Source organism: Triturus cristatus, chromosome 3_1 (assembly GCF_964204655.1).
Source record: "Triturus cristatus chromosome 3_1, aTriCri1.1, whole genome shotgun sequence".
Classification (NCBI taxonomy): Eukaryota; Metazoa; Chordata; class Amphibia; order Caudata; family Salamandridae; genus Triturus; species Triturus cristatus.
In genome coordinates, this window is record NC_140583.1 from 61,948,164 (window position 1) to 61,962,597 (window position 14,434).

The 14,434-nt window shown below is 46.7% G+C and overlaps 1 protein-coding gene across 1 annotated transcript in view; it reads right to left on the reverse strand.

Moving 5' to 3' along the window:
• EXT2 (exostosin glycosyltransferase 2) overlaps positions 1-14,434 on the reverse strand; it is a 399,733-nt gene that overhangs the window by 126,770 nt on the left and 258,529 nt on the right. The window contains exon 9 of the mRNA XM_085643454.1: positions 3,343-3,532. Within this exon, the coding sequence (XP_085499580.1) occupies positions 3,343-3,532 (190 nt within the window). The remainder of the gene's footprint in view (positions 1-3,342; positions 3,533-14,434) is intronic.

The following is a 14,434-nucleotide window of genomic DNA, read 5'->3' on the forward strand; positions in this document are numbered from 1 at the left end:
CCTCCGCGCGGGCGTTGATGAGCACGTGAAATGTCCTCATCTATTAGGGATTTATGTCACACTAACAATAACGAATAAGCACCTTTGAAAATTTTAGATAAAGTTGGCAGAGATGTTTATGGGCAAGAATCAACAGGAAGGCCCATGCAAGGGATAGGACAGCAATCAGCAACCTGGACGTTTTGACCTCCACAACGGAACAATCCACTTTTCGTACGTGGCGTGATCACTGGGAAGTGATTATCATGATGGGATTCGATCATGTGATCGAGGCAACCCTCCTAGGGAGCCTCGTCTTTTCTGTCCTACTTCGTTTTCACAGATTTACATTTTCCTCCTACAATATCCTTGCGTATAATTCAATAAGGAAATACAATTATCTCTCTTTCTACAATAAATGAGCCCTTTTTTATAAATTCTCAAATGGTGATATATATATTTGAACTAAACATTGTAAGTGCTTTAGCAGGTTACACGCTTGCACCCTCAAAACTTATGTACAAAACAAACCTCCTTCGTTTGGGTGAATATTCTTCCATTTCTCGCTGGTGTATTACTTTACATGAGCCAAATATAAAACAGAGGCAGGCTGGACTACAAAAAATAAACCGACAGAGTCCCCGACAGGCTGATGTCTCTGCAAGCCAGAGATGGCTGGGGAAGAGTAAGTCACCCATCAGGCTATCTCAGTAACCTCAGCTATTACAGCCTTTGAGAAGCGTGAGGATCTTGAAAAATCTGAATTTTTCACAGCACAGAGTGCCTCATCATAGAAGCCAGGCCTTCAAAGTACCTCATAAACACATCCTCTGTTCCCAGGCTGAAATTATTATTTATATATTTAGATGTAACCTCAGTCAGGACGGGTTCTTGCGCTCACCTACTTTATAGCAGGCATGTTTAGCGGTCTTCACACCAGCTCATGGTACATGGCTTCAGGCTCCAATCTGATCTTGGAAGGCACCTCCTCCCCTGGTCGGCGGCCATCCAATCCCCTTCACCCTGACCTCATTCCTCCGCTTCTGGCCACACCCTCCCACAGTCTCACCAGCACCAATTAAAAGGAAAGTGCCAATAAAAACAGAGAGACACTGGCCTGGGGGAAGGACAAGGAGACCTTATCAACGACAGTGAGGCGAGGTGCATTACTGACTTCAAACTCATTCCTCCCCCTAATCCTTCCAAACTTCCTGGATTTAATGGGCTGCGAGTAGCAGGCACTTCGGATAGAGTGGGATTAGTGGTGGGAACAGGCTGAGCCGCGAGGGGACTAGGCAAAGGCCAGGGAGTAGGGCCTGCCAACAGCCAGGTGCCTGGCGTTTGGCTCATCAAAAAGGAAACGAGCGTCTGTGCCCACCAGAGGGGGCGCCATGGAAACTAAATTAAGTTGCTCAAACTGATGGCGGTGCCAGCCAGTCCGAAGAGGGCTTTGCATGTTCAGAATGCTACTCAAAGTCAAAGAGAGATAGTGAACTCAAAACAGCTGAACTTCATTTTATGTGATTCCAGTACGCCTAGACCAAGGCTATCTCTCAAAATACCAGCACCTGGGAATTCAAACCATATTGTGTGATACAGAAACACTATTCTTGAGCACAGAATCTAGGGTTGCCATGTTGCTCCATGTCAAGTCAACACCATGTACTGATTTAATAACTTTCCTCTTACGAATCATTATACGAGGTATTAGTCCAGGAGATGCAAACGATAAAAGGTATATTTGTCGTTGGTGGAAACAGAGCATGCAAAGAAAAAAGTCAAAAGACTGCACTGATTTGTTTAAGAAAATCCAAGAATTGGATATGCGGTGTGGTTCTGATAAAGGGCACTGAATCCTCTAGGGCAACCCTACAAAAATTACAATTCTGGAAGAAAGGGGTACTATTCTAGAGTTAACTAGACAAGTCTTACGGCAATCGGTGCATTCACTGGTCCAGGAAGAACAAGGTCTTTAGATGAACATTTAAAAATATAAATAGAATGATTGGCTAATTTGATTAATGCTAAACCCCCTAAAATTAGTGAATCAATTTGTTGCAATAAATAATACCTGAATAATTGAAATAAGATTGCCATAAACGTACAATTAATTGTAATAAGTGCATTCATTTCAGCCTTGTAGAAGCCCAGAGGACTCCATGTCCAGTGGGTGAAACACATCAGTTGAAAGATCTGTAGTTTGTTCATGAATATGCAATTATGACATGGTAATAATTCATGAGAGTGAACTGCTCAATTACACTGACATATTTAGATTTGCAAATTAAAATGTTCAATTTTTGTAATTTAGGGACAGATGCACAAAGGTTTTTTTCCATTTGCAAACAAACCGATTGCCAGAATCGGGCAGTTTGCGAACGAAAAAAGGCCTTTTCTAATGTACAAAGGCCCAATTTGCGATTCGGAAACCTATTACTGAATTGCAAATGGGGTTTGCAATTCGGTATTAGGAAGGAGCGTGTTTAGTGCATCCCTTCCTAATACCGAATCGCAGTGGGATGTGTGAAGGTTTTGCAAACAAGATGCAGTTGCAAAACATTCACATTTTACCACCTACTTCAAGTTGGTGGTAACCTATTCGTAAATGGATAGGGATCCCCAAGGGACCCCTTCCTCTTTGTGAATATTTGTAAAACCTTTTTTTAAGAGCAACCAGTGGACCAAGGACCACTGCCTACTCTTAAAAAATGAAATAAAACTTTTAATCTTTCTTTTCGAAACACATCTTTTTTTCTTTAGAAACCAGGCTGCATTAAAATAAAAATATATATATTGCTTTATTTAAAAGCAATCACAGACATGGTGGTCTGTGTGATTTTAATGATTCCCAATTGATCACAAACCGAGACCTTCCGAATGAATATTAATGAGGTATGTCTTCTTGAGACCCACAAGGAATTGCAAAATGTGTTAATCTCACATTAGTACATGGGTGCTTCCAATTACCAAACACTTAATTGCAAATATTTGCTATTTAGTCATCGCAAACCATTCTCAACATACTGGCCCTTAGTGACGTGCAAAATAATTGTATTGCTGTTCTATAAACACCACCCTGCATTCAACAAAACACTTGCCTGAAAACACTTCAGGGTTAAAGTATTTTAATCTAGACTAAAATACAGAACGTTTGGGAAAATACGACGCTTTTCTCGAATGACAATCCTATATGTCTACGTTTTTCTGGGATACGATGACAGTATTGAAGAGAATAAGGCTACAAATTTTGTAGAAAGACCGCACTCTTCTTGATTAGGAGACCTCACATATGAAAACTCTGAGGATGTGGGCACATATATAATCCCTGAAGGACACATCCTGCAGGTCTGAAAACGTCCTTACCTTCTGGTGGGTTTTTGTTCTGGTTGTTCCACACGACCAGCAGCTTGGAGAGGCTTGGGACCTTGGAGATCTCAGTAATGACCCGGAAGAGGCTCTCCACTCGGTCGTAGGTCAGGACGACTGCAGTAAATCCCTGCGTCGGGGGTGGGATCAACGGCAGGAAGAGAGGGTTGCTCACGCTGCTCCATTTCTGTGAATGAAAAGGAGTAAATTCTTTAAGGGAAGGAACAGGCTGACCACATGAGACTTGCCAACATTTGGTTCGAGTTATTACTCATAGTGCACTTCATTAACGAAGTGTGTCATCAGAGTGCTGTGCAACAGATTTAACACTACAATCATAAATATCAGCACTACTTTATGACCAACAGCCTGCTTTCAAGGGCAGACATTTGACTGGAACCGGTCACGTGGTTTAATTGGATTCTTTTGCAGCAATCTACCCATCTGCCACATTGGAACAATCCTGCCCATTGGTCTTTGAACAATGGAATGCAGCGATGACAGCACCTAACAGTGGAACAGTCCAATAGTATATCTGGAACAACTGGCCAACGTTCTATGTGAACAGAACACAATGTTATATCATCGGTGCGGCAGACCGCCATTTTAGACTAGTTCTAGTCTCTGAGACTGGTTACAATTGATGATTCGCTCAGTATGCACTCCCAAGCTGTCAAGGTAGCAGCCACATGCTTTACAATCCTGAAGTTGATAAAAAAAAAAGTAATCTGGATGCTACCAAAGCCCACTCTGAAAACCGCTGTCCATGCATTGATCACTTCAAGGCTGGACTGCGGCAATGTTCTCTATCTGGGCTCAAACAATGCTGCAGATGGTCCAAAACTCCGCGGCAAGGCTTTTGTGCCGGGTCCCTAGAAACCCCTCTATTTCCGGCCATCTAAGAGACCTGCATTGGCTCAGGGTAGAGAACCGCATCAAGTTCAAAGCCCTGAGCTACATGTTCACAATCAAAACAGGAATTGCCCCTCAATATCTCCAATCACTGATCCGTCCTTGTGTCCCGCCTCGCAACCTCTGTTCAGCCACTCAGGGGAAGTTTTTCGTTCGGAGAATTCAATTATCTCGGGTAGGTGGAAGGTCATTCTCGCACCTAGGCACCTCACTCTGGAATGCCCTGTCCATAGCTCTCCGTACCGAGACATGATACATCCAATTTGCAAATCATTGTAGAAGTGGCTTTATAACCAATAGCCTGTTGCCTGTTATACACTTTCTCTGATCTGCTTTTGTGCCGGGAAACCCTTTTTGGGTAGCTGTTGCGCATTATAAATTTAATTAATAAATAATAAATGATAAAGTGAAAAGCGCACAACTATTCGGTATGCTCCAACAGACCTCTGAGCTGGAAATCACATTTGCACGTGCCATTTACTTCCAGTATCCATATGACTTTGTGGCGAAGCCCTGGATTCCACGGTCTTTGCAAATCTGCACCTGGAGTTACCCTAACTCAGACACCTGAGCATGAACCAGCAGAAGAGACACCCTTCTAGAGATACAGCTGGTTGAACAGGCACCTCCAAGGTGCAGGCTGCAGGCGGCGTTGCAAGGCTCAGTCCGCACAAACCACCAATCAATGCCCCAACAGCTGCCTGGAGCTAGGTGGTCAACTGGAAGAAACCATTTATTCACCAGAGCATGCACTATTTCAGAGAATCTGCACTTGCCACAGATACCCTGTGGGGCAGACGTAGGGAAATGTAGTTCACCCACCCCTCCATGTTTCTGTGCAAGTCCACCATACCCCAACCCCACACCTTTGTGGCAAGGAGGCTGTAGGCTCCCATGAAACCCAGTGCAGAAAGGATCATTGGCATCAGATGCTAAATTGCCTTCCAGGTTAAGAACCAGTGGTTGCAAACTGCCAGCACACATTACACCACTGGACTGGTATGAGGGGGGTGGATATTTGAAAAGTAATTTAGGGTATTTTGGACATGCTAGCAGCCACGCATAAGCAGAGGAAAATTGAAGGTGGTCAAGATGACGCCAGTGGTGCTCTAGACAAGCGAAGTTGACGGCATTTACTGATTTCAATCTTAGTTCTGACCACAAAGTATTCGGCCTCTGCCCTTCCAATCAGTGCATGGCTGCTTTAGGAGGGATATAGCGTCCTGCGGTCCAGGGATACCGGTTTCACACAACGTGGGCACACATGGTAGTAAAACAAAAAGAGGCCTGGCTGCACCAGTGGAACAGAACCAGGTTGTTACTACTGAGCCAATAACTCCATTAGTGGGGGCACATGGCGGGAGCTAGAGTGGAAAAGGTTGATCCGCAGCAGGGTCTGGCAAGTCAAAGACCTGAATGTTAGCCAGGCAAGCGTTCAAGCATCAGCAGCCGTCTCGAATGTGCAGTGCTGAGGGCAAGAAGCAAAGCTCAAAATACCAGGAATCTTTAAGTAAATAAGGAGGTTATTTGCATCACAGCATCATTTCTACACAGAAAACCAAGCAACTCCTTGGGGATTAAATAACGGGTGTTGACCCAGCTCTGCGGCCGGCACTTCATCCACCACAGAAGAACAGAAGACTGGTCTTGAACCCTCTGGTATTTGATGCTGGGGAGCAGCATTTTACGCACAGAACAGGGGGCCCGTCCATAGATACTTCATCACCCATGATGGTCATAATCATGGGACATCCCACTGGTGTATTCCAAGGTGTGCCTCTTCCAAGAGGCTTTAGATGATAAGTATGCAGCACTGAAGCAAAGCCCAAGACCTTACGGTAGTCAGATGGCCCTGAAACCGCAGAAAGAGGCGCAGCGAGCACTACAACTTAATGGAGAGGTAGTGACTGGGACCACGCACACCAAAGCTTTCTGTGCCATCGCAGTGCATGGTGAATCCAGCTACTGGAATTCAGGCTAGCCACAAAGTCAGAGCAGGACCACATGGCGCGGAGCAGGACCCCGTGGCGTGAAACAGGCCCTGTGCTTCTCAGAACTGGACAGCAGTAACACCCTCCTCGCCGGCAGCCTTGGGACCTGGGAGAAGCATCCTACACATAAGCGGCTGCCTGCTAGAGAGCAACAGAAGATCACAACTACTTTAACCGAACTGCAACAAATGTAAAGATCTGCTGCTCGTTGGCCATCTCTTGCGATCAATGGAACAACAATGGACCATCAGAAAGCGAAAGCATTTTCAGACTGGAGTTTCACAACTGTTGGAAGCGCCAGAAAGCAAACCTTACCACTGTAAGCATGAAGGGGACACAGCGCCTCCCTCAAAAATGGGTCTAAACGCCTCCATAAGGTTTCCCAGCCACATTACCAAACAACTTCCAATTCAGTGCCCGGTGTCGGCACGCCTACCAGGATCACCTGCTTTCACACACAGTAGATGTGTACAGGGGCTTTGAGTGGTTCTCGTAGCTACTATTATACTATATAAACGTCCCATATAATATGTCATGGTACAGTATCTTTGAAACTATATCCTGCATCCTCCCTCCCTGCTTGTCCAGAGCTCCACCGCTCTTTTAGCAGGGATCATGCTATATAAGCATCCCATATAATATGTGGAGGTACCGGATCTTTGAAACCAAATCCAGCATCCTATCGCCCTGCTTGTCCAGAGTCCCAACACTCGCTTAGCTGGGATCATGATATATTAACAACCTAAATAATATGCAAAGGCACAGGATCGTTGTATCAAGTTCCTGCATCCTCCCACCCTGCTTTTCCAGAGCTCCACCGCTCTCAGCTGGGATCATGCTATATAAAAATACCATATGACATCTGAAGGTACAGGATCTTTGAAACCATATCCTGCATCCTCTGGCCCCGCTTGTCCAAAGCTACACCGCTCTCAGCTGGGATCATGCTATATAAAAATACCATATGACATCTGAAGGTACAGGATCTTTGAAACCAAATCCTGCATCCTCTGGCCCCGCTTGTCCAGAGCTACACCTCTCTCTCAGCTGGGATCATGCATTATAAAAATACCATATGATATGTGAAGGTACCGAATCTTTGAAACCAAATCATGCATCCTCTGGCATTTATTGCTATAATACAAAGATCAGATTTTATGTAATCCCCACACTCTTGTAAAAATGAAATGACACGAGAAAAGCCTGTTGCTTTCCTCGCAGATTGCACATTAAAATGGCCTCTTAAATATGATTGTAACTCGCTGCACAAAGTTAACACCTTGTATGCTGGTTTACCTTAAAAGCCTTTTATTACAACAAACAGACAGGAAGCAATGACATTATTTAAACCATATATATGCACTGGCAGAGAGTGGTGGCGTGGTATCGAGCGAGTGAAGCGGCTAATAACCCACTCTGAGCTTCGCCTCTTCCTAGTCGGGTCTGCTCCCCTAACTCGAGAAAGGTAATAAACCGCATATCACACAGTGAGCATCTGCAGAGATAATATACCTCCTCTGGAGCACACGTACGGATAGACACCCATTCACAAATGTATCCCTAAAGCGGAGACGTGTTCTCGCTGCAGCAGAGTGCACATGGCGTCAGACAGCACGGCTGAACCCCTCGAAGGGCACACCCCAGATTAATCACTTTACAGCAGTGGGGCAGTTAGCGGGTTCATCTCACTGAATGAAGGTGTTTACCCCGCGCTCCTTTTGTGGCTAAAACACCTTTGTTTACAACTAGTGCACACAAAGATATGGCACAGCGTAACCCATCCATGCAGAGAGTAATGCGCTGTTTATTAGATCGTGAGGGAACGGGGGGCGGCCCACCCGAGGCTGCTCCTCGCGTGTGGTCACCAATGGCCATAAATGGCACAACACACGCTGTGTATCTTCATATAACACTGTGTCTTACAGACGGACAGACTGACAGAGGGGGCGTGGGTGATCGTGGCCTCTTACGGCCGGGACCCTTTGCCTCACCAGATAGACTCGCTGCTGCAGTCTGAAGCTGTTTCTCTCCCAGACCCTGCACGCTGCGGTTGTACGGTGCACACAAAAAACGCGCAACGAGACGGACACATCGGACTGACGGAAAACGGCAACTGGGCTGCAAACTGAGAACCGTCTCCCAAAATTATGTAAACAAAAAGGTCTGTACCAAAACAGAGCTCAAACATTTTTAAAGCTGGACCTAAAAATAGCGAGGCTCCCACAAAAATAGGAAGCGCGCCGCAGCGGGGAGCAGCTGCAGCTGGTTAATGCTGTGCCCGGGGGTGACACGGTGTGGGTTTCAGGCCTAAGAACAACAACGGAAAAAGAGTGCCCGTCTCCCTGCTGCGCTCGGGTGAGACCATCCGCGGCTGCGGGTCTCTTTCCATCTGCCTCAGGACCCCCAGATCCTGCCGAGGTGAGCTGGCGGCTCTCCTCTCCGCCCCAGCACAGGCCACGCCCCTCCCTGTACAGCAGTGGCGACCAAGGCATGCAAGACATCAGATCCCTGGGAGACGGAGCTTTCTCCTTCTAGTATTACCTCCGGAGTGCACTTTGCAGCCTCGCTCCTGGGGTGACACCTCCGCTCTGCGGAGGGGGGCTTGCATACCCCACTTACTCCAGCCAGCAAGGAGTTCTTTTTTGCATTTAACGTATCGTATGATGTCCACATAAGCTCTGCTGTCAGGTTATATTTTCATCAGCTCCAGGCGACACCATTTTAGATTTGCTTCCAGACTTTGAGGGATATGTTCGGTTTCACGAAAGATCCTCGAATAATCGAAGCAAGATAGAGCTGTCGACAGATAGCTAGAAGCGGATATACAGGACACGGCAAAGCTGGACGGGCCTATTGGTCCAGCTCGATTCATCAATGTCTAAGGATCAGGCTCGCGGTCTGACTGCGAGAATCACCAATCCCGCCATCTCCTGAGATTCAACTGAGAAGGCTTGCATACACCCGGGTCTATGACCGATAAATAAATTGATTCCATATCTTGGGGTCATTGCTTTGGTAATCGAGAGAGATGCTTCTACTTTTTATCCACTGCTCGCACTCTCCTTCTCCAGTATTAAGATGACCACGTTTATTCTACTCATGCCGACACGCTCAGATTGTCTTCCGACCAACCCAACGTTACATGATGGCTGCATGCTGTGGTACCCTCTTCTGAACACCAGTCCTATTTTTTGATAGCCACGCAGACACCCACAGAGTAGTGGCTCATAGGCCGGCTTTCCTTCATTTGGTGCATTTCATAGGATCAATCGATGGCATAACAGTGCAGGATGAGCCTATAACACTGAATTATGGAGTGATCGCCAAGGATTAACCGGAAGTGATAAAGAACTTTGTGGGCAGAGCAAAGTTCTGCGGGAAACATACTCCTGTAAATGAGGGGGCAGTGTGAACGTCCGTATCTTACACATGGAGAGCTCAAGTTTAATACAGACAGGTGCTGAAGATAAAGCGGTAGGAGGCGGCATGCACCAACTGCAGAAGCACACGGAGCCAACAACAAAAGGCTAGGGCCGGACTTCAGAGCACAGCAACGGGTTAGAGCGGGTGTCCTGCCCCTTACTCTTCCCACTGCTGCTCCACCACCGTCACCACGGCTGCCAAGTCAAGTGATGAGCAGCAGCGCCAGCCAATGGTGATTTTTAGGCCAATTTCACTCTACAACTTGTAGTTACACTTTCATCAATCACAGTATGTAGCAAACACACCCCACACTCCAAATGCTGTTTGCTATACGCCAGGAATGGTTACATTAGGAGTCACTTGACAGTGAGGTATTACCCCGGTTTGTTCTTTACCAGACACATCCTGCCCCTGCCCCCCCCCCCCTCCACTATGGCGGTTGCATCAGTCTCCCCCCAGCTCTGGTCCTCAAGACCACCTCTCGGAGACACAATTCACCATCTAGGACGTTCTTGATATCGCTTTGGGGACACAAGGCTTCCACTGTCGGCCCCCTCCCTCGGACACCCTAAGACTTTCGATAAGTGCTCCGAAGCGAGGTTCTGCATATGGAAGTGGTCAGGGCTAGTGTCACTCCCAATTATCGTGTTGTGGAACAGCTTAAGCACCACAAGACTTCAGAGCCATACATTCCTCCATATGGCTCCAAGCTTTTTAATCCGTCCCGCATCCACTCTCAATGTAAACATGGAATATTGAATTTCAAGTCTGTACATCTGAGAGCTGCAGAACAAGAGTGTTTATGCCCAAACAGCGTTCCACAACGGATCAGTTTTGTTTGGCATGGACGGGTGATGAGCCAAGGGTGGGAACTCATATTTGTAACCCCGTGGATCCAGTGTGGACCGTCCCACTGCGGTGAGGACATGGCAGGTCACCCAGCTTGATGCCACTCGTCATCTACGACAGGGTTCTCGAACGAGTAGCTGAGGGACTACTGGTAGGTCTTCAGCTATCTATGTGTAGCCAAGACTAGCACATTAAAATATTTTGTTTTCATGAATTAGATAAGTTTCCAAAATTGAAAAAGGATATATTTAAATAAAAAATATTTACGGCTGATATTTTAAATGGTAAATCTTGTAGCGGTGAGGAGTCCGATTACTGATATTCTTTCTTACGTGCAACGTGGCTCCGATTGATCACTACAGTGATATCAAGAGGTTTTTAAAATTGAAACTGATAAGGTTTTTTATTATTTACATTATTGCTGGTGGCCTTGCCCGATGCCCTGGGGTGGTCGCTGCTAGTATCCCTGCATGCAGGGGCCACTGATGAAATCTTGACTGAAGTGGCCTCTATCGCTCTTGTAACACTGGTCATTTGTAGCTCAAGGTGATTTATATTGCACAAGTCGCTCTTATCATAGAAAAGGGTAGCGATCCCAGACTATGAAGACTTGTAAGGACCCACATACTTTCTAACACCACAACCTGGGCTCAAAACACTAAACAACAAAGTGGGATCACTGCCATGGTGGTACCTCTGACCTTTGATGAAGCGGGGTCCTGAGGTTCCCACAGGCAGGGTATGTCGGCACCTGGTGGATGAGTTCATACACTAGTGTTATGTTCCATGGTAATTTATAGAGCGCTCGTTCACCAACAGGTCTCTTGGCGCTAAAGGGGCATAGAGGAGGAAGAGCAAAGAAACAGATAGTTATACGCCAGGGTGAATAGCCACGTTTTGAGAAGTTTCCTGAACCGCATATGATCCGCCTCAAGTCTAATAGAGGTGGTCAATGAGTTCCAAAGCTTCGGGCCCAGAAAAGAGAACCGGGCCCCACCAATGCGTTTGCGTCTGATTCTGGGCACTGTCAAAAGATTCAGATGCATTGATCTCAGACCACGCTGAAGGAAATGAACCTTGGGCCAGTTTCTTGAATGGCTTTGAAAAGAATGCAGCTAGTTTTGTGCACAGTGCTTAGAAACAAACACGACAGTAAGGAACCTGACACAGTGTCAACTCTGTCCTAGTGAGATAATCATGCTTGCAGAGCTTAGAAGTGAACAAGGTGGGATGGAATCCAATTCAGCGCCAACTCTGTCCTAGAGCAAGATTCTTATTGTGCACAGTGCTTAGAAATGACCATGGTCGTAAGGAACGCAATCCACCAACTCTGTTCTAGAGCAATAAAGACGCTGATTGTGCACCGTGTTTAGAAACAAACAAGGCGGTATGGACCGCAGTTCAGGAGTACCCCGGACAAGAGAAGCTTCCCTGGGGAAGAGTGGAGATGCCTGGGGATAGTTTTTTTCGCCGTATGAGATCCTAGGAGTAGAAGGGAAGCAGCTCAATGGCAAGAGCCCACCAAGTGGTCCAGCACTCACTGAAGGAGAGAGTTGATGGTATCGTAGGGCACCGAGTGGAAGGCTATGGCTGTCGATGAGAGGCTGGAGAGATTAGCGACCAAAATCACAGAAAAAGAGAAGGCAATCCAGGCATTGGAGCACCTAGCGACCGCCCTTGAAGCGTCTTCTGCCTCTTAAGACATGAGTTATTGCACCATCAATTCAATCAAGAGTGTCGAGGACAGGGTGGGGCAGCAGGACCTGGAAGATGAAACGGACCTAAACTTTGCCACATACTTCAATGGTGATCGCAGACACCGCTCAGTCGGTTCTGCTGCGGCAGCTTGTGAGGCTGCCAGCGGGAAAAAGGACTAGCGATGGAGGGAACCGTGGCACGTGCTTCCGACTCTCCAGGATCAATGTCACCGTCATGTTGTCCTAAGATGGGCCACAGAATAAATGATGTTGATGGCTGCCGAGAAGCGATTGAGAAGCCACTACTACAATTATAGCCTCAATAACCCCATCCTACAAAGTGGGGCACTCTTGCTAGGCTGAGATTTTCTGCTCGATGATCTAACTGCAGAATCCTAACCACTGGAACAATCTCAGGCACCAGATTGAATCTGGAAATGTTTTATGCAATAGCTTTACGGGAGCTACTAGGGGGCGCCATCAGCCTACGTGGCGGCTATGTCCTCCACTCCCTTCCAAATGATTACACTAAGGGACATTTAGGCGCACCTCTGCATGCTGAGGTCAACTTATTAACAAATTATTTCAGCGCCGTCAGTTGCGTACCGACTGCAAAACCAAGATGTTGACAGTGTGCGATCTCACACCTACAAGAAGTCCCCTTCACAGACTCAGGAGGTGGTGAGGAGTCTGCAGATAAAGCATCCACCAGAAAGAGCTGTACCAAAGGTCATTTGTTCTTCCGATGGAGGCTTCTAACAGCAGTGTTTTAAATGAATACCAAATCAGTACCATTCCAGAGGTGGTGGGTATGAGGAACTTACTTTAGACCAGGAAGTCCTGCAGGACTGAGCAGATGAAATAGCCCTCCTGCAAACCAGGAGCCGATACAATACTTCCTGGAGAAAACAGACAGATACCCATATAACAGCTTGACCGATATCCAACACCAGAAGGCCTCGTCGCCTGTGCAGTAGCCATTCCTTCCACCTAGTAGAATGGGCCCAAGGGCATTCGAGAGGCTCCTTTTTGGCCATAAAATAGAACACCTTAACGCAAAGAGCAGTCCACTTTGCTATTGCTTGTTTCTAGACTCTCTCCCCTTTCATCACACCAATGAATCTGTCAAAGAGTTGATTACCCAATTGGTGCTCCCTGGTTCTGTCAAAATAGAAACTAAGAGCCTGCTAAGGATCCAAGAGAGGCAGTCTCGTCTCCTCCTTGGAGGGATGTGCAGAAGATAGGAATGCCGGTAGCATGGTCGACTGCGCCACATAAGAACGCAACACCAACTTTGAAAGAAAGGATGCCCATCTCCGAAGCACAAACTTTTTAGTGACAAGGTGGTATGTAGCAGCAGACAAGATAACTCCTGCAATTTACTGACGCAATGTCCAGAAGTGATGGCCTGAGGGGTCAACATTTTTCTGGGGCAGCTGTACAAAGTCTCAAACAGCGCGCACATCTAAAAGGTGAGGGAATCCAAGTCCAACTGTGGCACCATAAAATGAGCAGGCTAACATATTATGAAAGTCCCTCTAAGAAACACACCAAGACAGGGTTGAATAAAGAGGCTTAATCAGACAAATGAAGAAAGGTCGGAAGGGCAGATGGGTGATATATAACCATGCACACGGGAAAGGCTCGCCAGCCTAGAGAAAAAACCAGAAGAACATCAGAAAGCTTAGCCTCAAGAGGACCATCTTGCCTGCCCTTGTACCAGGTGATGAATTTAGACCAGCAGCCTGATTGGTGGGCTTTGCAGATGGGTGTCAAGCTCCCCAAATCCCATTCAGCCACCTCTGGAGGGAGGTCAAAGCCCCTCTGTTGATTCCACTCATTCTCCAAGCATCCTAGTGTAGCCTGCAGATGTTCCACTGCAGGACTCTGCCATTCTGCTGGAACAGTTGATCCCCTCGAAGATGCAGCTACAGTGAATGGCTTATATCCAGCAGGACATGGTATTAAACCCCCCAAGCCAAGTCTGGGGTTCAAGATGAGCCAATGGTTTCCGGTGCTCAGTACCGGCACTTAATCATCAACACCGGAGCTTTTCATGAGCACCAGTTAAGGACACATTCATTTATGGTGGGCACAGGGAGATTAAGTGGTTTGCCCAGAATCACAGGACGTTGAGCCGATGCCGAGACTTGAACTGTAATAAAATAAATAAACAAGGCAGCTGGCATTTCTATCTATGCCCTCAGGATCGCATAC